Source organism: Protopterus annectens, chromosome 12.part0 (genome assembly GCF_019279795.1).
Source record: "Protopterus annectens isolate FY-2018-M chromosome 12.part0, PAN1.0, whole genome shotgun sequence".
Classification (NCBI taxonomy): domain Eukaryota; kingdom Metazoa; phylum Chordata; order Ceratodontiformes; family Protopteridae; genus Protopterus; species Protopterus annectens.
The window spans coordinates 1169174285-1169200820 of record NC_056746.1 but is presented as its reverse complement, the minus strand read 5'-3'; the positions used below and the strand labels follow the sequence as shown (position 1 = coordinate 1169200820).

The window sequence follows — 26536 nt, the reverse complement described above, 5'->3', positions numbered from 1 at the left end:
AGCAGGAAAAGCTAATGTTTGACTGGAGGCAGAGAAGTTCTGAGGTCTGGTATGTGCAGAGATCACTTTATGGCCCACGTTCCCTTGGTCAATGTCAGATGTCTCACGTACTCAGCAGTGACTAGAAGCTTTTGTACACTAGTGGGACATTCAGGTATCAAGAGAGGAAAACCAAAGAGTTTTGAATACTGCAACATGAGAATAGAAGGACATCTGATAGGATACCCTTTTTTGGTCTAGGAGGTCAAACCATAAATCATACTTCTTTACAGATACTGAAAAATGTAGCAAAGTAAATATTTTGACCATTTTTTTACTCTTCTAGCTTAAAGTTTGAGCCCTAGTCACCTAGTGCCAAACAAATGTCCTCCAGGTTTGTACACACTGCCCTGGCATCAAACTCCAACTTCCCAATTTAAAAACAGCAATAAATGTATACTTTGGTAGGAGTTCCTGTTTACCCAGTTCATCCTGGTGCTGCTGGCACCTCTGCACAAACAAAGTTCATCATGTTATGGTTCTTATAAACTGACACTAGAGTTAATGTTAGACTGACAGGATGTGTACTAGGGCACTTTATACATGTCGAATTGAATGGTTAATTGCAGACCTGATGGCTATTTACTGAATATGAGTGTGTTATATTGACATCCTATACTATTAAAAACATCAGTAAGGCAAGACAGTTGCTAGGCCTCTGAACTTTTTTTTTTAGAGATACTATATTGAGGTAAGATAGAAACTTCTTGAAAGGAAACCAAAAGTGTACAAAAACTGTATTACAAATAAAGGTGGTCTGAATGCCATGCTTAGGTACATATGAACTTAATAGATTATCAGATATTGGAAGTACTCTGCATTCCTTGTAGTGAAAGGAAGCCTCAGTTGCATGCATTGTTTATTACTTACCTTCTGGGTACTTGTAGTGATAAGTAATGTCCTCCCTGGCATCACTACCCACACTCTTAGTACTGATACTTTTGCCAATAACAGAAGAATGAACAACTTTTTCATCTTTGCCATCTCTGCGTTGCATCCAGTAAATTACATCTGCATTCACTTCAGCAAAGACAAAAGGAAGGTCATACTTCACTTTAATGTCACCCTCTCGGATAGCCTGTACTGGTGCAGGACCGCAGCAATAAACTCCTGGAAAAAGATAGCAATTAAATGGTGTTTAGAGACAAAGAAAATGAATGACAATAATAATAGCAATAATAGTGATAATAATGATGAAGATGGTGACAAAGATGATGATGATCATCATAGCAACAATAACAGTCCCACTATGATTCGGCTTGCAACTATCGTAGCACTATAGATTTTGTAGTGCAGTGATTTGACTGATGAAATATATAGCATCAACATAAATCTTGTAGTAAATCATCTTTCGTCTTTTTACTAAACAACACTAATAATATGATGCACAAAAAGGACAGTCATCAAACCCTCAGCATGCCCCAAACCAGGAATTATAAAACAGATACACTTTTCATTATCCTGATTCCTGTCAGTGCATGCTGCAGAAAGATATTGTGGTGTCACTGGTGTAACACAGCAGGTCAGGCAGAAGCAGGACTTTGTACTTAGCATATTGTTTTGCATGCTCAGCTGCAGTTTAATGAGGTTAGACACTAATGTATCATGCCTTTTTTGTTTCAGATACCTTGCAATGCTCCAAAGTAAGGTTCAAAGCCAGCAGGAGGATATCAAAGCATTAAACTAGGTGTGAAAAGTAAGGTGTATAAACTACTGCAAGATAACTGATGAGGCCTCAGTTACAATATATTATCCTGTTCTGGAGGTCATATCTCTTCAAAAGTACAAAGACAAACAATTTAAAGAAATTAGAGTGTATGCCTCTGGGAACTTGCTGTAGCTACCTGGGATAAGACAACAGCATGAGTGAAATTTACTGTGTCTACCTGACAGATCTTAATATATGTATCCAAGAGATCATAGTATGTGTACCTGAAGGCTTTTAGTATATATACATATGGGACATGATCATGTGATGATAACCTGAGGCAACCTTAGAGCATATGCCTAAAAGGAACCTTATGATGCATGCCTGGGAGATCTTTCTGTGTATACCTGAGGGACCAGTATATAATACATACTTAAAGGGTAATAGCCTGACAGATGCATAAGGTGTATTTCTGAGGGGTCCATATTATAACTTCGAATGATTAAAAGAGCGAACACTCTTTAACCAACCCCTTAAAATCGAAAGCACTAAATCCTGAACACAAGGAACAGCCATTTTTTCCCCAGGGAAATAAATTGCTACTCCGCAAAAAAAAAAAAAAAAAAATCCAAACACAAAATAAAGTGTTGGGCTTCAATCTCCAAACCCCCTGATGTGGGGGGCAGTGCCCCTCACATAAATATACCAACTCCGAGATCGCACCACAGTGGGGGAAATGGCAAAGTCCCGAAAATGGCCCAGTGATTTTTTTCCCTGGGAAGAAAATCGCTCTTCCATGTCTTCGGGATTTACTGCTTTCAATTTTAGGGGGTCAATTAAAGGGCTTTCGCTCTTTTAATTGTTCGAAGTTATAATACAGACCGTTTCTGAGACAAGGTAAAAAAAAAGAGGGGGTGTGATAAAATCCTTCAGACATAAGTAAGGTACAAGGGAGCAGCATTTTAAAGAGATAGAGATTTATTTTTCAAATGGCATAAGCCTGGAAAGAGGTATTCAGCATGATGAGATGAGGACAGAGTGCCCATTATTGAGCCAGACTTGCCTAACATTCCCAGTGCTGCTAGGGATAACTGGGAAATGAGGGCTGGACAATTGCTGAGCTACTACCCCCTGTAAGGGAGGGCTAGTGGGCCCTTTTAGCACCTCTTTCCTGTCTGCAATCTGGGAGACAATAAGTGTAGTGGATCAAAGTACAGAGATCACCTAATTGTAAAGTAAGTAGACGAGATGTGTACAAAAGCAGTGAATGCCTCCATTAATAACCTCATAGTGCAGTGCAGTGGAAATGGTAGGGTAGGTCAACCTGCAGCCACACTATATAGCTCAGGTTCTGTTCCCTCTACAGCTCTCCTTCCTCTCATAGGACAGTAATGTTCAGAAAGAAGAATGTATAAGTGATTGGCACTATCATGGGTCAAGAGGCGAGCAGCAGTAATACCCAAAACAAAAATAAAATGCTTGAATTAAAGCACATAAGGAACAACTAAGAGGCAATGTTTACTGAAAAGGTGGCAGGTGCATGATGCAGGCTCTCAGCTCAGGTGCAGGACATGGGAGAGACACTAAGGAGGACACATGGGTGGATTTCACGTTACTTATGCTACTTCTCTTCATATTAGGAGGATAGCTTGGAGAAGGTAGATGGATTCAAAGAAAAAAAAATACCACTGCAGGGGATGTTAGTGAGCCTACTTCCTAGCAGGCTGAAAATAAATACTTTTTTTGAGTGCCCAGCTTTGTTAAAGATAGAGAAGACATTCCAAGTGAGGAAAAGTAGAAATAAAGTATATTGGAAAGAGGGTGACTGGAAGACACCTGGATAAATGAAGTATGGAAACCATAGAATGGGGAAGGGAATAAAATGCAATTCATGTCATCTTGATTTCTAAAAGGAGTGATCTAAAAGATGCAATGAAAGCTCCAAAAAGTAAAAGAGCCTGCTCATAGTGTCAAAGAACTACAGAATCAAAACTAAAACAAACAAATAAACAAACAAACAAAATAAAAAAAATAAATATTAAAAGAAGGCATCAAAGAAACAGGTCTATTAATCCTACTGGAAGTGAAGAAAGATACTCACTTCTCCTTCGGCAGAATTTCTCTCAGTATTCTAGGATTTTATTAGCAAATTTTGTATGCCTGGACATTTTCTCACTAACCCTCCATTGTAAATGAATTATGCAAGGTTGTTTAGCAAACAATAACATGCTATTAAATTGACATTAAAAGAAATATGGCTTAATGGAGGATTTTAACAGCAGATACAGTAACCAAAAACAGGAACTATGATCAGAATTACTGCAACTTCAGAGAAGAGCTCAAGTACTTTATAGAAGTGAACTTTGTGGGTTTACAGGGAAGTCCACAATATGATGCAGTGGTATAAACCATGAAATGGTAATTAAACAAAGGGATAAACTGTGGTAAGGAAAAATAATATAGATACTAAGACATCATTATTATATATGTGTACACTACTTACGACAGAGGGGCCCTGGGAACTGTTATAGACCACATATTCATTTTCTAACAATGATATGATGTCATAGGCAACACTAAATCTAATGGATTATTGAATCAGAAAGTGCTGGCTCGTTTTGTGAATTTAATGAAGAAACAAAAGATGAAACTTTGTATGGAAATGTAACACAAGTATGTTAGAATATACTGAAATGGTTTAAAATGAAACATTTTGTAGTGGAACAATTCACATCTTGGAATATATAAGATTCTAGACATATGTGGTGGAAGTATTTCAAAGAGGATTTAAGAAGGCTGATGACAAATCTAGCATAACAAGTAGGAAAGATGCAGTGTAAGGAATTTCTGAAAAGAAAAAAAGAAAGGATGTCCATTGGAAGACAATGCAGGTAGAGTGCTATGAAAACTAGTTACAAGGTATTATTGAATATGAAAAAATAAAGGAGGTGTAGTATACAAAATGAGAAGCATTATACGTGTCCCTTTGAAATGACTTTAAACATAGTAATGAAGATGAAGAATGAAACTAAAATAATAATTTATACAGATCTAGTTCAGGAAGTAATATTGTATATGAGGGAATATTTTTCAGACTGTCTCAGAAGAAAATAAAACAGAAAAGAAATTTGAGATGTTGAAATTAACTAGTGAAGAATTAATACAATGAGTAAAGAGACTGAAAGAATAAAGTGCCTGGGACAGATGGGTTATCATTGGAAGTTTATAAATTTATGGAAATTTTTGAAAATGGGTTACAAGTGATATTGGTGGATATTATTGTGATTGCAAAAAGGTGTTGATGACATAACAATGAGGTTATTATTTTTTTCTTAAGAAAATGAGAATAAAGGTGTATTAAAATGTAATGCTATATCATATTAAACATGGACATGAAGTTCTAAAATACTTAGAAATTCAACAGTTATCCCTGACATTATGATACATACTGAAATGAAATTGCTGAGTTATGAGACAGATTGTTTTTTGAAAAGAAAAAGAAGAATAAAAGGACAAATTATCACTAAACCGACAGAAAACTTCTGAAAACACAGCAAATGAACTGCTATGAGAAAAGAAATGTGTGACGTGTCGATAATCTGAGTTAAAGTTAAGAAGTTTTGCAGTAAAACAAAAGGGAGGATTCTGGTGAATGGACACCTGGGTTAGGTATTTGAAATGAAGAAGAGGTTATGGCAGAATTTTCCTCTAAGAACACTGAAGCATGAATTGTTTAAAAGTTCAAAGTTTGGAACTACCAATTCTTATAACCTACAAAGGTGGTCTGAACATAAACAAAAAGGGACAAAGAGGTCCAGTGAAGGTGTCAGTCAATCTGAGATCATTGCTGTAGTGTCTATAATGAACTGGTGCATAACAGGATAAAGATTTTCAGGAGTGGCAAATTTTTAAAATTTGTGTGCTACAGTCCATGATCAGAGAGCTATCCGAGACAGCTCAACAACAAAATAAAGCAGGCAGTCATGAGACCAAGAGACTGGCTCTGTCCCCCAGCTCAATGGAAACACATCAAGCTAGAAAATATAGAGTATGTCTGCCACAGTGGGTTATAGAGATAACGTGTTCAAACTGCAGTCCCTTTACAAAGGCAAGCATTTACAAGAATAATGCACTTCTTATCCTCAGAGATGAAGTTGTTACCAAATGTTAGCCAGTTTGAGCTAGTCAACATCAAGGTAACCAGGCAGTCCAAGAACTCATGAAAGAACAGCCTCAAACAATTAGGTGAACAATATATGAAGAGATAAACACAGCTTGCTCTTGAGGCCATGATGTCATCTAATGCCTTTGGTGACCCATCACATGACTAAACAGTTTGCAGGACAAGGTACAAAATCACTGCAAACCTGCCCCAGTCCAAAAAAAAACCCAAAAAACTTAGAGCTTGAGTGGCATCAGGGTTGGATAAAAACTATCTTCAAGCCAGTACTCATTTATAAATACCAGGCTATAGATCTGCAATAAAATCAGAAAGGAACCATGAATTATTTCAGGCTAACCTGGCACTATAATACAGAACATGTGCACAGAGTGAGAAGGACCAGCTCTCTGTATCCACCTGACACTGGTGTCAGGAAATGCTGGTACATCCTGAAAACTACTGGACATGAAGTAATAGAATGTTTCTTCCATGGCAGTATACAGAAGCCATAAATGATAGCATGAATCCTCTCAGAAGCCCCTCATCTCAATCAGACATGATGACCACCCCTCTGTTAAGGATGTGGAATCTTCTACAAATGACAAATTCTGGCTCGAGAATATATCAGTGATAAAAATGGAAGACAGTTATAACATGCTTCCAACCATAAAATGCAACATGCATAAATTGACAGAATAATTAACAAGAAAGAAATTAGATTAAAACGAATATAAAATGTAACCAAAGCAAATCAACAATAAGTAACCCGAACAACTGGAAAATGAAACAATAAGTTATAACCAGTCAGAAAAAACAGTTTAGGGGAGCCTAAATGTAAATAAATATATAATTAAAATAATAAAAAAATGAAACTTACAAACCAGGTAAATGTGAAATGAGTGCATTCTTAGATGAGGGTTACATCATTTGCAGGAGGTGGATTTGTGGGCCCCCTTCTCCACAACACTGCATCAGAGGTATGCCAGACACCTTGGAAATACCCACTTCTGTAGACTGTGATAAGATCAAAGTAGTCAACACTTAAGACAAACATGACAACAATGGGGTCTCCGTGAGCTGGGACTCAATATTAAAGATCAGACTCCATTCAGTACAATTTAGACAGCAACAGCAATCAGACAGACACCCAGGACTGAAACAGACTAAATGAGAAACAGTGGGACATAACTGAATAGGGACAAAAGGGGAAAGCAATTATGGAGATGTCTGCAGCAAGTGAAGTGAAACTACTGGAGGAATTAACTTAGATGAGAAGCTGTAGGAGATTTGTGGAGTACTACTTTACTTGTAAGAATGAGTTATTCTCTCTGATAAGTCTTACAGGAAGAAAAGTTTGGAAAAGAAGGGGATATGCATGGTGAAAGGTATGTGGAACAAAACTAAGAATGAATTCTTGGATTTGAATAAGTATTATGAAAATGTAAACTTTAAGAAGACAAGCGGTGGTGGTATTTGCAGATTAAAAGCATGGGAGGATGAGAAGGGGTAATAAATATTAATAAGTAGCAATAGGACAGAGAAAGAGAGGGAGAGAGGGGGAGAGAGAGAGAGAGAGAGAAAGAAGGAGAGAGAGAGGGAGGGGAGAGGGACAGAGGGGAGAGGGAGAGGGAGAGAGGGAGGGGGGGGAAGAGAGAGGTGGAAGAGAGAGTGAGAGAGAAAGAAAGAGAGAGGGAGAGGGAGAGAGGAAAAGGAGGGAGAGAGAGAGGGAGAGGGAGGGAGAGGGAAGGAGAGGGAGAGAGGGGGAGAGAGGGGGAGAGGGAGAGGAAGAGAGGGGGAGAGAGAGGGGGGGAAGAGAGCGGTGGAAGAGAGAGAGAGAAAGAAAGAGAGAGGGAGAAGGAGAGAGGGGGGAGGGAGAGAGAGAGAATCCAGCTACTGTCCCATTAAAAGGTTGGTGAAATGGAGGCAGCATGGCCTGGAATATAGAATCAATGCCAGGAGAACAAGGGAAGTAAAGCTATGCATATGCTTAGGGAATTGTGGAAGAAATAAATTGCCAAGCAATTAGAGGAAGGAGGATGGAAAGAGATGTGGAGACCAATAAAGTGCATGACAGTCTTGGCAATATTATATCATCAACTTAAGAAAGTCTTGCATAGATGCCGCATTGTTGTTGTTGCTTTAGTGAAGTCTAACTATTCATGGCGTCAAGGATTTGAGCACTACAGGTGTGTCTGTCAACACCACGTTCTTTAACTCTTTACTCTGTAAAGGCTGTTTTGGCCGTGGCGCTAGGAGAACAACGATTTTCTTGGATTATTTGAAGTTTATTGCTGCTATTTTCATTGTGTTTTTCCACTATTTATTTGCTGTGGAATTAAAAGGTATTGATCTGGAATTGAAGTCATTGGTTTTTCGGACGTGGTACTACAAATCTTTCGTTTTGGTGGTTTTTGCTTACCACGTTCTTTAAGTTTCTTGCAAATGCATATTCATTAGTACGGTAATGCTGTCTATCCAACACAAACAAGCCTCTCATAATAAATAGCACAACCCAACAATGAAAACATCCATAGAAAGGCACCACAGTAAAAAGGAATCTTCTTAAAGTTTATTTTTGAGTGCTTTCAGTCACAAGGGACTTCATCAGAAAACTGAACTGACTAGAAGACAGCTTTATAATGCAAACTGACCAATCAGAAACATCAAACAATAATTAAATTAAGACAAATAGTAGACCTAAAAAGTAAAAAAGCAGCCAGCAATCCATTTATGGATTAACCTGCACTGCAGGTACATGAGAGCATGCACATGCATAGTGGAAGGCATAGAGGCCCTGCCAAGATGCCTGTCATATGTTCCCTGCCCAAAGGAGGGATTCGGGCCTACAATACATGTTTTCATTGCTAGGATGCTGGTGAGAGAACAAATCATACCCATGGCTGCTTAGATGACAGTTCCTAGAAACAGTTCTTGCCTCCATGCTAGGGATACCCAGTATGGGGGAAATTAACCAGATGAAGTCTAAATGAGGAGGCTTGATGCTTGGCAGACATGGGGGTAAAATGCATATAGTGAAAAAAAAAACATTGGACTGGCCAACAGTAAGCATAGATGCATGTCAGCAGTCCCAAACCTTGCTTTTGATGCAGCAGTAAAGTCTGGAATATAGTGAATTTCATTACACTGCCCATTAGAAACCTTGGAATTTATAATAAAGAGGGGTATACAGGATAATGCCAATATCATGCAACTCTTCCTGATTTTGTTGCATGTTTTTACCTTGTCCTTTGTAAAATTTTTGATTTTCTGGTAAATCACTATGGGTTAAAGTCAGTTGATAATGCCAGACATTACAGGTTCATGCTTCTTATTGTGCAGAAAATGTATGTTGATACTATTGTTCTATTAACATTTTAATAGTTAAAAAAAAAAAGAGTAATAATGCCTATATGTTAATCAGGTAGGCTCACTGGACACAGTCCATTTTTAGGGTGGACTCGGGGGATTGTCTGATTAAGTGTACTTGCTCAAGGTCACACAGCAGACAAATGAGGGCTGAAGGAATCAAACCCTGTACCACAGGAACTACAGTTCACAGCCTTAACCTTCTGTGCCAATTGCCATAGAACTGTCAGACACTTTAAATGATGTAGAATAATATTAGAAATGCATGACTGGATGATGCCCATGCAAATATCTTATAGTTTACATCATGAAAAGGTAGTTTTTATTAGTGAAAGTTGAGGAAGTGCAGTCAGAGAGTTTATCAGTTGGTTATCTGTTTTGTGATACTGTGATGCCCGTGCACTGGCCCAGCAATCAAGGAGCCTCAATCCTCACCACTAACACCAGTGAGGGGCGTTCATATAGGGAAAGGATAATAAATACACACAAAGTAAAGTACAATTTCCCTTAAGAGCACACAGAGATCACAGTCAGTCTGGGGCTGGTTTCTCCCTTTCTCTCCAGGTCACCATTAAAACTTCCCACTGGCACAGCTACAGGGTCCAGATCTCAGACTAGTGGGCAAGCTAAAACCACCAGCACCCTCTCTGTCCAACCAGTGCTTCATGTCCCTGCCCAAGTAGCTGACACACACACTTTGTGATAAGAGTTACATACAACCACACAGACACTCCTGGGGAACTCTGGCACAGGTTCTCCAGCTATGTCCCTTTTACCCAGACTATACTTGCCACCACCCACTAATATTTATCAGCTACTCAAAGGCCCTTATAAGGGTGTCCAATTGTTACTGTGCAATATTATTATCCAAATGGTAAGTTCAACCTAACAGTCAAGACTTATTTGGAGTGACTTGGTACAGTATCACTATATACATGCAACATACTCTTAGAGCTTAAATTATCTGTACACAAAACAGCCACAGTTGAAAGGTTTAAAAATATTTAATAATAAATAATAAAAACACAAGACAATACTTCTTACTACACAGTGCTAGTCAAGAGTTCAGAGATCACAGAGAAATACTTAAAATAATACCATAAAAAAGTTCTGACATCAACACAGAAAAACACTTAGTCTAATCTTCTTAATGCCTAGCCATTTCCAAGAGAAAACACAGTTCTAAAATCCTACTTACATCTAGACACAGGCAGTGCTGGTGATGTTGGATGTGCTCAAGACAAATGCTCTAATGCTCTCATTCTCTGTCCTTAAATTGATAACACAGTACCACTGATTCATTTCAGATTACATAATTTCTTTCTGGTTCCCAGGCTACCAGACTCTCACAGGTTAATAGCCCCTTTGATCTTACAGCTGGTCAGGAACCAGAGCAATAAAAGAAATTATACATGCAAATTCTAACCATTAACTCTGGCCTCAAAACAATAGGCAGAATTCCTTCATCCAGACATATCGGCTCTGAATTTTGACATCAAAGACAATCATAAAATGCTTGACTTAGCTTTCTTACAGCACAGTGCACTGTTGTTACATTTTTGCAGTTCAATACCCAATGCAGTCTTTTCACATTTAAGAGAACAAGCCTGTGGCTTACATTAATATTTACAAATGACAGAATTATCTACAAAATTCTATCTGGCTAGGCTGGAAGCCTTCGCTTATCTTCACAGATACCATTAACACATTGCTGCTCAGGATATCTTTTGTGACATCATTACAAATTCCTGAAAAGGCATGTTTCCTCTAGAGTAACATGACCCTTTTGATGAGGCTTAGGTCTGGGTTACAGTCAGTATTGGGAAAATTGTCTGCCAGTGATGGTGATTCATTACAGGAAATAGGAGGACCATAGGATGTTAAGAAACCACAAGGGAAGGCCTGAAGAAAGAGGGTGAAGACTCAAAAAGTAATCTTCAATATCATAAAAAAATCAAAAAAGTAGTGTTTAAAAATAACATTCATCCTTTTCTAGACAAGACATTGTTTCTGTCAGGAAATGGACCAGCAGTACCAGACTGTTTATTTTTATTTAAAAGCAAAAGGGAAATATATCCTTGTTTGTTTAATCTCCTGTTTCCAAGGGGCTTGTAACCTTGCTATAGGGTGTTCTTCTCACAAAATAGTGTAAGTCCTGTACTATAAACTCAAAAAAAATCTCTAAACAAGGTTAGATTAAAAAACAATGATTAATGATAGCCAACACAGGGTGCATGAAGTGTGTCACAAAAGACAATACATACTTCAGACTCCTGCATTATCCATTAGTCTTGATACTCCAGTCAGACTCTGTTTTCTTTATAACATTAAGTAACAAGCAAAGCCAGTCCTAAGCTCACCCTGTATGCATACTCACAGTTGTCATTACTCACCTTCACTCCTCTCTTGGGGTGTTGGATCTACCGCCTGCCAGCCATCATAGCCCTTGCCTAGATCAGGGCGAGCCATCCAACACTCATCCCAAACATGAAAATTCCTGCAGAAATGACACAAATGATAAAAATACAGAAAACAAGTTATTGCACTACAGAATGCCAATTACTGTCCTTCTGGTGCATATAATAAATTTCTGTCTACTAAGCAAGCAACCTGAAAGTAGGCTCAGGGTAAGCAGACGAAGGCAAACATGGTGAATCCTATGGACATCTCTCCTTCCCAAGGTGGAGGGCTTCAAATCAATGATGCCTCAGTCTATAAACTGGAAGAGAAAGGTCTGCAAGACAGACAGGTCTATGTAGGACAGTGCACATACCACCCTGACACCAGTGCATGCCTGGATTTATAAAGTGGATGCTGGGATTGAAGAAAAGAAAAAAAGTCTCATCTGGCTAAACAAACCAATGAGATGGTTATATCAGCAGAAGCAGAACCATGCATAAGGCTAGATATACAGCAGGCTGCATTATGCATTGTACTGCATGCATTGCATTACATAATGATTGACTGCAGCAGTGAAGAAGGGAGAAAGGCTTTGGACTAGAAGGAAGAAGAAAGGAGGTAAAAAATCAGATGTATGAGAGGAACAGGTTCCACCTTAGACCATAAGGAATGGCAGTGCTTTGAGCTAAGCTGTAAAGGTACATCTTAACAATCAAGCAAGGAGGAGTTCTCATAGAAGCAGAAGTGGGACAGGTACTCAAGCAGTGGACAAAAAAAAAATCAGACAGAGAATAGCAACAAAAAAGTGACTCATAATGCAGGGTAGCATTGCTAAGCTGCAAGATGGAGAAACATGCATTTAAAAATCCACAGTCAAAGGTAAAAGTAACATAAAATTAAGCAAAATAATCAAAAATACAAATTATTTAAGAGAGAAAAATAAACAAAACCAGCAATCCATACTTAAACTAATAAAACAATTGCTCACTCTCATGCAGTGTTTTTTCCCATTTATTTACTTAGTGTTTGTTAAGCAGGGTAGTGAACTGTTCTGTAAATGACTCATTTCAGCTACAACCCAAGGAATATAAGGGAATGTAAGCAAAGAATTACATTTCTGATTCAGTAAACAAGAGGCAAGTATAATTTCTAAAAATAAAAACATTCAAATAATTTTGTACATACAGTGGGGAAATTGATTTGACAGAAAACATCAGCGTATGTACATTATATACACCTGTCCAGCTGGGATTAAAGAAAATTGCTTTAGTACACAGATGTAAAGTAGTATTCAGATCACAGGGTTTGGGCTGAGACAAGACAGCCTAGGATTAGTTACTTAGGGAGGGTGTGAGAAAGGGAAGCAAGTTCTACAATGTGCATCCAAAGTTAGAAGGAAGTAGGTTATACCACATTAGAAGGAAATGTAACTTAATGTTATATGAGGATGTTTAAACCACTTGCACGTTGGTATTTTTTCTATGCAGACTAGCATTTTTCTCTGAGTTTACTGTATTAGGAGATATTACAGATTTCAGTGGATAGAATTCCCCCATATTTTGGGGTGAAGATAGAAAATGCGACTGTGGATGACAGTGAGTTGGTGGGTCTGGTAATTACTGGTGTGTATTTGAACCGTAAGTGAAGTTGGTGAGACATATTTCTGATGTTTAGCCATTGACTAAAGTGTATGGCAAAAAGTCTGTGCAGGGCTTTGTGGACTAGGCAAAGAACTAGTAGGTATTCTCATTTCTTTTAGAATTTGTTTTTCTTTTTTGACTTTGTTTATGAACTTTTGATGCATCAATGAAGTCAAAGAATACTGTGATATAAATGTTTGACAGAAAAAATCATGAAAGCATTTTTTGAGAGGATTTGGATGTATTTATGATTTTACATAGAGGCATGGGTAAACAGTGGGAGGGTATAGTCCATTTGTGCCTGATGGATGTCTTTATCAATAGCATTTCTTCAATTAGGGGTAAGGATGTGAGGCATTTTGAGGCAATAAATAGGGCAGAGTGAATTCTGGCCATTATAATTGTGATGTTTGGTAACATTTAAATCAGAGTCTAGAGTGACACCTAGACATTTGAAGGAGGTAACACAGTCTGTGGGTTGTCTGTTTTATGATGGGACTGAGAGAGGAGACAGTTCATTGATCAAATTGTACCATTTTCCCTGATTTCACTGCAAACATTTTTAAACAAAGTAAAAAAACAAAAAAAAAATCCAGAAAATTAAACGAACATCTTGCTCTCTGAATATGCCACTGAAAACCTTCTAATTCCTATCTTCCTGATACCACACATAATGTCTTAGTTTATAGCCACACTTCATATACATTTAAATATGTAACAAATTTCATTTAATTCATTTTCTGTCAGTAGCAATGCTCCAAATGTCATTAACAAAGAGAAATTCGAAAAACAGATTAAATCTTTTCTTGATATAAACATTTCTATGATCTACTTATCCCACTGTTTTTATTTGAGAATATCCTTTACTGGATTCCTTCATAAACTGATATATCCAACTGATACCCTGCATGAGACAGAATATGCATATATCCCTCTTTCATACAGCTTTTTACCACAGTCCTCCCTCACCTTTCATACCCCATCCTCTTCCCATGATTCCCTCTTCTGACCTTCACTATGGACAAGACTCAAAGACTTTAGCAGAGATTCAAAGACAGCTTGCATATTATGCAAAGCTGTGCTACTGGCTCTGCATAGTATATAAGGTGTTCCCAATTCTAGCACCCCTTACAGGTCAGTCTTGTACTACTCCATTGTGAGGGTATTTGAAGCTGCATGTAAATTTGCTAGCTTGGGGATATGGTCTTTTTAAACTAGTCCAGTACACATCCTGGTGCACTGGTCTGTAAGTATTTCTGCTAAGTATGTCAAATCACAGATGTGTGAACTACAGAAGATCCAGGCAAAGCAGTGCACAAAATGCATGTGTGTGTGTGTGTGTGTGTGTGTGTGTGTGTGTGTGTGTGTGTGTGTGTGTGTGTGTGTGTACGTGCACATGTGTGCATCAATTTAGCCAGGCAAACCTATGTATTTGAATAGAAGAATACGAGCAGAGTATAACACAGCAGCAGTACACTGCTCAGATTGCTGATCTAGACAAATAGTGTAGTTTGAGTGTGTGTGTGAGTGTGTATGTTAAATCTAGGCTTGTCACCTATCTGGTATTTTTCCGGATTATCTGGAAGTCAGAATGATTCTTCGGTAGTCCAGAAAACACTATACAATCTCCAGTATTCTGTTTAGAAGAGTGGACAGAATGCTGGAGTTTGTTAAAAAGAAAACTGTCTTTTTTTTTTTTTTTTTAACAAAAAGCATCGCAAAAATTATGTGGTGGAGTCCAAGATACTCTACAACAGCAACAAAAAAGAGTAAAGCATGTAGATTAGGTGCTTAAGATGTACTAAAAGGGACATTCCACTCTAATGACGTATGCATTTACATCATAAAATGGGTGTGGATGTGGGTAGAGATGGGTTGGGCCTGGAAGGAGTTATGGGTAGTGCAGTGGGCATAGCTTCAGTCCAGTTTTCTACATTGCAAGAGATGGCACACCTAATTACATCCATATTGTCAGTACCTAGGTGAGGGAATGATGTCAACTCTCCTAAGATAGTTTTACCAACAGCAAAAAGCTTGACAACTTCTTGCCAGAATACCTTCAGTGAATGAAGAAAGCATGTTTTTTGGAGGGGGGGAGCCATCCTGCACCCTCCATGTGGGTGGATAACCCCCAAACTCATATATACCAAGTCCAAGGTCGCACAACAATGGAGAAAAAAGGCAAACTCCACTTTTGGCAAAGTTAGTTTTGTTGAACAGCACTCACAAATTTTACATTTGGTGAAACTAACATCACCGGTTTGACATGGATGCAACTGAGTGCCTGTTATGAGAACGAGTACGCATTTGTGTGACACTATATGTTTGATACCCACTGCCCAAAGTGATCTGTGGCTGGCATGGATGGATAGATTGTGGGTGGCCCAGTGTGCTGGCGTTGTGACTGTGCAACTCTGTATGTTTCGATGAATGTATTTATGGGGCATGGGCCATATCTGTTGTAATGTAGGGGGAATACCTGTTTGTACAGGCTGGTAGAACACTCAGACAAGCAGCTGAGTAACTCATAGTCCTGCAAAACCTATGTTAATATGATCCATGCCCATGCATCTGTGCATGGCTCTGACTTGTGCAATTCACCCTATCAGTGAAGGCCAAGCTGTGCTGCTTAATAGCCTGACCATAGTTTTCAGCCTTACTTTCAGTGTGAGTTGCTCCAGTATAATGCTGCTATACAAGCTGGCATTACACTAGGATAACTAACTTAAATTATCAGCCCACAACACCCCAGTTTTATACTCATGCCACCTTCATCTTCTGTCAGCTCACTGAATCTCACCTACACCTTGAAACACCTCTTCAAACTTGTAAACTGATTTACTAAGTAAAGCAGGAAAGGAAAACACTACTGAATTCATCATACCCTACCCACCGAATTGTATCCCATACTCTACTTCATTGGATTTAGTCTCAGTCCTCACAGTGCCATAAAACCCCCTCACTGCCAAATGTTAAGCATATATAAGAATACTTTCCGCATACAAAAAAATTGAAACCAAAAAAAAAAAACTCAATCCCTTCTTTCTTGTGTACTGCTGAACCATATTTTCATCCAAATTTAAAACGTTCTATTCTTTTTTTCCACTTGATGCATAGCCCATCACTGAACTATCTTTCTAGTTATGTTACAAAAGATCCCTGAACAAAAAGCAAAAACAAAATTCCCTTATCATGATTAGACTTCATCCCTTCTGGTACAGCCTTGTCCATTCTAAAGCTTTCACATATCTCACTTTTTGTCTCATTCACCACGTATAAACACACACACACACACACACACACACACACACACACACACACACACACACACACACACACACACACACACACACACACTCTCAAGATGTCATGTTGATGTTAACCTACATGCACAAAATCATCCGCATAGGCTACAATTTTTGTTAATTCTCTTTGACATTCTATGTTAATGCCCTACTAAATCCACACATGTATACACAATACATACAAAAGTGGATGTAAAGGTCCGTTGGTTAAATTATCTGTCTTTTATACTCTTTTCTAAAACAGTAACTCAAAAATTTCAGTGACCATTTCATTCTCTACTTTAGATACAGTCAAAGGAATGTTTATATACACCACATCAGTACCAAAATGCCACTTCTGTATATGTACACACACACTCTTTGTAGCATGCATGTTCACCTCTTAGACTACAGCAGTTATCTGAGATATTTAATCAGTAATGACCCAACATTTCACTATATGGTTAGCTGTAGCAAAACACATCTGCAGGTAGAACCTGAAATTAAGAATGCCTTGTCTATAGCTGTCAACTTATTTCCTACTGTGGAAAGCTCTTTTTTTTTGTCTGGGGCTCTCTTGCTAAAATTCTTCCTAGTTATTAAACAGATGTATAAAGCATGTACATATAAGGTCACCTGCACTTAAAGGAAAACTCCACTTTCCCCTACAGTTTAAATCAATCCTTAGGTTTCTTTTCTCCCTACAATATGGTTCCAGTATTGTGTTGGTAACAGAAACCTGCTTGTTCTTTTTAAAACTTTTATTTCCTTGCATTGGAATCAAAGGAAGGAAAAGCCCATCTCCTTTTTTAAGCTCAAATCCTCACATACTTTGGAGAGGAATTTGTCTCCGTCTTTATGACATATCATAGATACAGTTAAATCTGTAGTTTACCTTGTCAGGTACTGCTGTCAGTCTTAGATGGGCAATTAATCCTGCAAATGTCAAAGACACAGTAGCTAATATGAAAAAAAAAAAAAAAAAAGACAGAAAGCCAGGAAACTGTTTTCTATTGTTTTTACTGCAGACAGGAGAACTTAACACTTCTCTTTCATAGCCAAACAAAGCAATTAGATCAATCAGGGGTTTAAAGGGATCTGTCACCTCTTCTGACAAATTTACATAAGCAACATCACAGTATTGAAATGCTAAGCCTTAAATACTGGTTATTTATAAAAGTTTATAAGTTAAGATAACTTAAATGTAGTATCAAAGATTTCTGTGACATCTAGAGAAAAATCAGAAAATATTTTTTCTTGTAAAGTATCAATACATTTACCATTTTTAAAGCATCCCCCCACCACACAGGACAGAACTGCAGAAGGGGAGACAAGTGGCAACCCTATCAACTGGGTGCACTGATAATATTCATAAAAAAGGTTTTTTATGCTTTTTTGTGACATCCTCCCAGAGGGGGATGCATATCTGGTACACACAGATCCATGGTAAGAGATTCCCACTAACTTTGAGTCAGTCCTTACATTGTTATAGTGCATGAGTATTTTGTAGTCCACAAAGGAAATGTGACCATTGATGGCAAACATAATATACCACTGAATTTACTTTAACATATGTTTACTATGTGTTCTTGCATTAAAACATTAAGGAAAGGAAATCAGAAGTACTTAACTGTGTTTAAATGCGCACACACACACACACACACACACACACACACACACACACACACACACACACACAATATATTTGTGTGTGTGTGCATGTGTAGACACATACTATTTTGATTAGTTTTTCTTTAAAGGACACGAAGTACACACAGGCATATAATCTAATTCTCCATCACACACACACACACATACATGTGTTTGCGCAATATGGGTGTATACAATTCGTTATTTATAATAAACTTAACTTACTAGTGTTAAGCATTATTAATGTATACATTGTAGTAAATGAAATGTTGCTTAATGATTTACTTATTCACTGTCACACATTGGCTATGTGTTGCATATGCAATCTTTGTCAGTGTCTTTATGTCAGCATTTTTTTCTTTGTATTGCTAAGTGCATTTACTACTTATTATCTTTGCTAATGTAGCTCGAGTTGTGGCTGAAAAGGGTCCTGGTACCAGTTCATTGTCCTGGTTACCAAAATATACATAAATATGAAATAGACAAAAGGGGGTGAACATAACAGAATTAATTAAGGAACTAGCAGACCACATTTTAATTCTGCATCATTCATGAGGCAGAAAAAAAACTTCCCACTGAAGACATTAGGAAGTAGCAGACAGACTTGGTTTGGAGTCCTACTACTTCTCACCTATAAATGTACAGCAAGGATCATTTACTGCAGTGCGAGTTTTCACACCTCAGCATCAGAGTGTGGGGGAAGGTCTGTCAGTTCTTTTAAAACTACAAAAAAATCCCTTCACAACAGCCTGCTATTAAAATACTTTCTTTTGCTGGAAGTATCTAACAGCTATTTATAGCATAGAACAAGCTCTGATAGATACATAAATGAGGCTCAGTCAGGGAAACATGAAAGTAGCTCTATTACAAAATATGTGTTTAGATGACAGTGCTTCACAGTCCTGCCATTCTATTTTAATGGCATGAGAAAAACACCACCACTTTCTTATGTCTAGCATGACTCATATAAAGAGGACTTGAAATGTATTCTGGAAAAAGGAATGAAAGCAAGAAAACACAATCACGTTACCAAGGCAGGCCCCATCATCCACCATTTTGAATGAAACACATTAAAATTGTAAAAAAAGTACTTTGAGTGATTTTTGAGTCATTAAAATAGCTCAGAAAACAAAGCTAGAATATTGAGTTTGAAGGTGTTTTCCTTTAAGGCTGTGATGCAACTTTCCTTTCCTGGAGAAATAATGTAAAGAAAGACCATGACTATATCTCATTCATTAGTATAAGCTTTCCATTCATGTACTGTGGTGTAAAGTGTATGAAAATGTACTCTGCAGATCTAAATATTTGAATCTAAGATTTTAATGATTTATGGATGATAACATAAATACCATATAAGGGCAGCCGTGTCTCACATCCAAAGTAATGGAAACTCTGACTGATTTCCATGAATGCAGAAGATTGGGGTGTCTGCTAAATGGCATCTCCTGCATGCTGATGAAAAAATATTAATAGTATTAAACTTTTGACAAGTAAAAAAATCCATTCTTGAAGAAAAAATTAATTTTCTACTTCTTCTATTCCAGAAAAAAAGATGTAAGATGCTACTCTCTCCTTACAGCCATTGTAGAGGTCCTCAAAGATATATTCCTTAAGCATCCCTACTTAGCCTTGCTCTTTTGATTAGGAATAATTGGGTCAGTCAATACAATGACAGAATCTAGGCTGTTAAGTTAATATCAGGACTAAAATTATATTGCCTGTTCCTGAAAAGCAAGCTTGAGATCTCACACAGGCCTTACAGACTTGTCCTAAATATCCATAACCACTTGCTGCAGCTACTTCAACCCTTGTTGGTGTCACAGATACTGATCCTCTTTGAAAGTGGGGTTTTAACAAAAAAGAAAGAACATATTGTGTATATCCACAAAGAATTGTGGGTACCATGGACAACACTGGGAACAACAGACCCACGTCCATATCCAGTACTTTGATAAGATCCAGTAACTAATGTCTTGAATGGTTATGTGGTACCTCCTGGCATACAGCATGGCTTTTGAAAAGGGCTTACTGCAGAAACAGACTTAATAATGAACGCAAACTTAGTTAATAGTAATGTAGTTAACAGTAATGTGGACAGTGGTAATCATACAAGTGGCAAAAGAGTTTGGTGGCATGCGTCTCGCTGCTGTTTCACACATAGTGAAAGTTTGGATGTTCATCGTGTTTCACTGTTGCAGTCATGACTGTAGGGTTCTCCCCTGCTGGCAGGCAGTCCTTGGTCAGCCAGAATCCCAAAGTCTGGGTCTGGCATCGGCTGTTCAGCCATGCTCCCTGACGTCAGAGTGCCAGGAGTACAAAGCTGACAGCCGACGCCATGTTCCCCAGTCTTTCTTGCCGTGCGGTGATAGCAGTTCGCAAGTGCCGGTCGGCTGACTCCTGACAATTTTTTCTGAACAAACTTCAGTCTGAAGACTTTCTTCTCCTACTCAAAGCCAAGTACCCCATTGGGAAAACTTTTTTCTTGCTCCAGTCCGATGTCAGAAAAAGTTAATAATTGTATTTCATGTTGGAAGCAAATACCTCATAAGGATTTTCATTCTTACTGTATTCCTTGCTTAGGCCCTGACCACGATGTAGCTAGTTGTCGGTTTTGTGCTAGATTCAATCAACGTACAATTAAACGAAGGTACAATTTTGTATTTCATTACTTCGGTAGGCGTTTTAATTACAAAATGTTGTCGGATACGGTTCAGGCTACCGGAGTTCACAAACGACACAAGGACAAAGACGGGCCTCCGAGGTCGAAATCAGACGATATCGTACAAGAAGAGCCAGCTTCAGGTTCGGCCGTCGTCAGTGAGGCGCTTTTGCAGCCCCTGTAGTCAGCCATTTTGGAACCGATGGCCGAAACAGACTCCCACGAGGAGCCAACTAGGCCTTTGAATATTTCTGTTGCAGGACCTTCGGACAATGCTCCTTCGGATGGGTCTGGAGCCGCTGTGCAGGTACAGGCTTCCGAAGGGGTTTTCAGGCCTACTCAGCTTCTAATAAAGGCAAAGCCAAAGACAAAGGCAAAGACTCCTTCCAAATCAAAGAATGCAACACAGGCCTCTTCTGATCTGGCTCCCAAGTCACAGAAACAGTTACTTAAGATGGCAGAGGACTTGCTTACTATGATTAGGGGTTCACATCCCCCTCCAGATAAGAGGCCAAGGCAGGAAGTTTATTATGACTCCTCTGATCAGGCTTCTGTTTCTTCAGTTTCTTCTTCTGACCAGGAATATTATTTCCCTCCTTATGATGATTCTGATGCTGAGGAATCCATTCCTTCAGCTTCTCCCCCTGAGGATTTCTCTTTTGGGGAAACTTTGCATGAAATGAGGGAACATTTTCACTGGGAAGGACAGGAGTATTTGGAATCTAAGAAAAGACTAAGGGATTTTCTTCTTCTTCCCCAACATAGACCCCTGGCTATTCCTCCTATTTTGGATATTGTGGATGATGCTTTTTCGGAGGCTAACTTAACCCCTGAATCTTTTCCTCCAGCTCCTGTTAAACCTGACAGATATTACAGGGTTCCTGATTCCCACTAGTTTTTATACAAGAACCCTTCTGCTGACCCCAAAACCATTTCTCAGGGCCCTAAGGGAGTTAAGGCTGCTTCTGCTAAAAACCCCATTCCCACTGAGAAGGATTCCAAATCTTTAGAAAAATGGGACAAAAAAGTGTACACTTCTGCTACTTTATCTATTAGGGCTTTAAACTGTCAGTTTCATATGCTGAAATACCAGCAATTTCTCCTGTCTGTTTTAAAACAAAAGCTAGCTTCCATTTCCGCCTGTGCAGATAAGGAATTACATGACTTAATGCATGCCACTGAACAAGTTGGGAAGCATGGTTTACACTGTGGATTTGATGCCTTGGAGGCTTCTTGTAGGGCTGCTGCCTCTGGCACAGTAATTAGAAGGCATGCATGGTTAAAGGAACAAAATTTGCCAGATCAAGTAAAAGCTAAATTATTGGATGCTCCTGTTCAGCATAATGTTTTGTTTGGATCTAAAGCTGAAGAGGTGATTAAAAAGATGGAGGACAAGGCAAAATCCATGCAAACAGTTAAAGATTTCTTACAAGTACAGCCACCCAGATTTAGTAGGAAATGGCCTACAAAAAATTGGTCCTTTCCCAATTCAGACAGGCCTCAGAGGGGTAGATACAGATGCTCCCGAGGAAGGCCTCAAACACAAGCCTCTTACAGACCAAGGCAGTGGACTGCTTCCACCCCTAGGGGAGGAGAGGACAGGTTGCAAGCTCATAGGAAATAGACTCAATGACTCCCTCTGTTGGGCTGCAGGAACTTCTTGCCTAGAAGCCCCTCTCAGAGGAAAACTTTCTCTTTTTCACCTAAATTGGACTTGTATAACCCAAGACAAGTGGGTTCTGGATGTGGTTTCAAGAGGTTACAAATTCCATTTTCATACCCTACCAAGGCCAAGCGGATGGCCAGATCTTCCAAAACATCAATGGACAGAGGCCTTAAACCAGGTGGAAGCTCTCTTGGCTATGAAAGCCATAGAACTAGTTCCACTTTCACAGATGGGACAAGGTTTTTACTCAAGGCTCTTTCTAGTCCCCAGGAAGCAAAATTAATGGAGACCCATTCTGGATCTGTCAGTCTTGAACACTTTTCTAGAGATACCAAAATTCAAGATGCTTACTCTACAGCAGCTACTTCCAATGCTGACCAAAAATGCATGGATGGTAACTTTGGATTTAAAGGAGGCATATTTACACATTCCCATCAGGCAGGAACGCAGAAAATACCTCAGGTTCAAGGCCGGATCGAGGCACTTTCAATTCTCTGCACTGCCCTTTGGATCGTCTACTGAGCCCAGGGTCTTCACCAAATGCCTGGCTCCAGTAGTAGCATATTGCAGACTCAAGGGAATTCAAATTTACCCTTATCTGGACGACTGTCTTATTCAGGCAGACAGCAAGGATGTCTTACTTCAGCATCTACAGTTTGTTCAGAATCTTCTCAAGTTCCTGGGATTCACTGTAAACATAAAAAAGTCAAATTTGCCACCCTCACAACAGATAATTTTTCTCGGCGCTTCTCTAAACACATCAACTCAGATGGCATTTCTGACATACGAAAAACAGTTACAGCTGGCTTCAACTTTCAAAACCTTGGAAACTTTAACTCGGCTATCTGCAAGGAGATTCCTGCAGGCTTTGGGTTACATGGCCTCCTGCATCCTTCTTGTACCATATGCAAGACTACATATGAGGAAAATACAGTGGTACCTAAAAAGTGTATGGTCTCAGCATTGCCACAGTTTAGACATAATGATCTCCATCCTGCCTTGCCTTCAAAAGGAATTCCTTTGGTGGTCCAAGGCATGTACTCTAAACAAAGGAAAACCCTTCTGTCTGCCTCCTGCCACTCAGTTACTAACCACGGATGCCTCAGATTATGCATGTGGAGCCCATTTTCAGGGCAACTGTCTGCAGGGCCTTTGGACAAAGGATCAGAAGCACCTGCATTTCAATTTAAAGGAAATGTTAGCCGTTCAGAAAGCACTATTGGCCTTCAGGAATCTTCTACAACCAGGACAACTACTGATACGGACAGACAACACCACAGTTATGTGGTACATAAACAAGCAAGGGGGATCTCATTCCTACCCCCTTTGCAGACTAGCCATGGATCTGTGGAACACAGCTCTAGCTTGCAATCTGGACCTTCAAGCTCAGTTTCTACCAGGGAAGCAAAACTTCCTGGCAGACAGTCTGAGCAGAAACCTTTCGGACCCACACGAGTGAATGCTGGACACCGAAATATTCAAGATGATAACAGCAGTCTGGGGATGTCCTCACACAGACCTCTTTGCATCCCACCTCAATCATCAACTACAGACTTTTTGCACCAGGACTTTCCACAAACAAGCTTGGAAAGTGGATGCACTATCATTCAGTTGGAGAAGCCTCTCGGGATATGCCTTTCCACCTCTTCCTCTTCTTCCACGGGTATTATTAAAGATCAAACAGGACAAGCCTAAGATGATAATCTTGCTGGCCCCAAATTGGCCTCGACAGCTTTGGTACCCAACTCTGAAAAACCTTGGTCTGGAGCCCCCTTGGATTTTACCACAGACTCCGAACTTTCTGTCCCAACACCAGGGTCAGGTTCTACACTCCCATGTCAGAACTCTTAGCCTGGTAGCCTGGTTAATCCAGGGTCTTTGATTCATTCTCTCCTACCCCAAGCAGGTTATGGATGCCATTTTAGAAGCCAGATGTCCTAGCACAGGAAAATGGAAAAGATTTTGTTCCTGGATGCAGGCTCAGGATTCTGATCCTCTTCTTCCTAACATTCCTTTGATTTTACTTTACCTGACAGACCTCTTACATAAGGGTCTCTCTTTCTCTTCCATTAAGATACATGCTTCTGCTATTTCTGCTCATTATAATACAGACCCTCCCATCTTTTCCCACCAGCTCATGAGACAGTTTCTCAGAGGAGCTAAGAACTTAAGGCCCCCTAGATCTCCTCCCATTCCTGCTTGGGATCTCAACTATGTTTTGGAAAAGCTCACCTTACCTCCTTTTGAGCCTGCTGCCACTTCTGACATCAAGTTTTTATCTGGGAAAATAGCCATCCTGTTAGCTCTGACCTCTGCCAGGAGAGTTTCAGAGTTGCAAGCTCTTATGGCTGTGGAACCTTATATTATTTTTCATCAAGACAGGGTGTCTTTAAGGACTAATCCTACTTTCATGCCTAAGGTGGTTTCCAAAGTGGCTTTAAATCAAACTATTCACTTACCAACTTTTTTCCCCACTCCTCAAAATAAAGGGGAAAGGATCTTACATTCCTTGGATGTACACAGACAACTACGTTTTTACCTGGACAGAACCAAGGACATCAGGAAATCAGAGCAATTGTTTGTTTCTTATGCTTCAAGTTCCCAAGGTAAGGCCATTTCATAACAGACCATTTCTAAATGGATTGCTCATGGAATCAGATTTTGCTATTCACACCATGGAAAGCAAATCCCAGGGAGTATAAGGACTCATTCCAACAGAGCTGCTGCCACTTCAGCTGCCTTCCTCAGGGGACTTCCTACCAAAGACATTTTGGAAGCTGCAACTTGGAGTTCAGTGCATACTTTTTCAAAGCACAATCTACAATCTACCTCTCTACTCTAAGTCAAGGGCAGGCTTTGCTTCTGCAGTCTTGCAGGGCCTTTTAGCCGCCCCTTCTACTTTATGACCACCTCCCTTTCATTCTGCTTTGGGATTCTACCCTACAGTCATGACTGCAACAGTGAAACATGATGAACATAGTACAGTTGTGTACACTTACCATAAATGTAGATGTTTGAGTGTCTTCACTGTTGCAGTCTGGAATTCCTCCCTCCTGTCCCCTCTTATTTTTACTTTTGTGTGGTTCCTTTTTTCACCATTCTTCTGAGGTGTATTTGCAAAGAGTATGGGACCTTATTCATTTTGGGACTCCTGACATCTGGGGCAAGAAAAACTGGAGAACATGGCGTCGGCTGTCAGCTTTGTACTTCTGGCGCTCTGACATCAGGGAGCATGGCTGAACAGCCGACACCGGACCCAGACTTTGGGATTCTGGCCGACCGAGGACTGCCTGCTGGCAGGGGAGAACCCTACAGTCATGACTGCAACAGTGAAGACACTCGAACATCTACATTTATGGTAAGTGTACACAACTGTACTTTACAGTTCCCCAGCTATGATGTTTTTAATACCTGCAAGGGAAAATCTCAAAATTTCTAGTGGAATTTTTGACTGTCTGGAGACAGACCTGTTTCTACTTGTGTCCCTCAAGGCTTGGTACAATGTTCCTTCTTATTCTCAGTCTTCAGCAATAAGACAAAACTGCCTGACAGAACCAAAAGGCTCTGGCAGTATGTAGCTGAATCTATGCTAACACACTCTGCGAGAGATTGCTGCAACACCTATTCTGGGTATCAAGCCTGTTCACTAGTACTGGATGAATAACGGTCTTGCATTCAGCAGTATTTAGACTAAACTTGTAGTTTCTTACTGGAAGCTACTTTGGGGAAACATGCTTCCTTCCAAAAAGGGCAAGTAATGAAGGCATTTAAGCATTTAGGGTGTAGTACTTAACCCCAGGTCTTCATTCATCATACAAATACAACTCTATGTAAAACTGATGAAAACAAGTGGGACTTCTCTATACGTGCAGGCAATTTCTCACCTGCGAGAATCTAAGGCCAGGACTGTACCATTACTACTGGTAGCACTGGTCTCATATCCCACTGTAATTCTTACATGACCACTTAATTGCAGTGTTCTAAAATCTAAAACTGTCTATCGCAACACTGAAGAGTTAGTC

General features: G+C 39.4%; 1 protein-coding gene across 1 annotated transcript in view; it reads right to left on the bottom strand.

Moving 5' to 3' along the window:
* The window catches only part of TGM2 (transglutaminase 2), a 596777-nt gene that overhangs the window by 154034 nt on the left and 416207 nt on the right, over positions 1 to 26536 (bottom strand). The window contains exons 8-9 of the mRNA XM_044090196.1: positions 11609 to 11712; positions 910 to 1149 (exon numbers count right to left, since the gene is read on the bottom strand). Of these exons, the coding sequence (XP_043946131.1) occupies positions 910 to 1149; positions 11609 to 11712 (344 nt within the window). The remainder of the gene's footprint in view (positions 1 to 909; positions 1150 to 11608; positions 11713 to 26536) is intronic.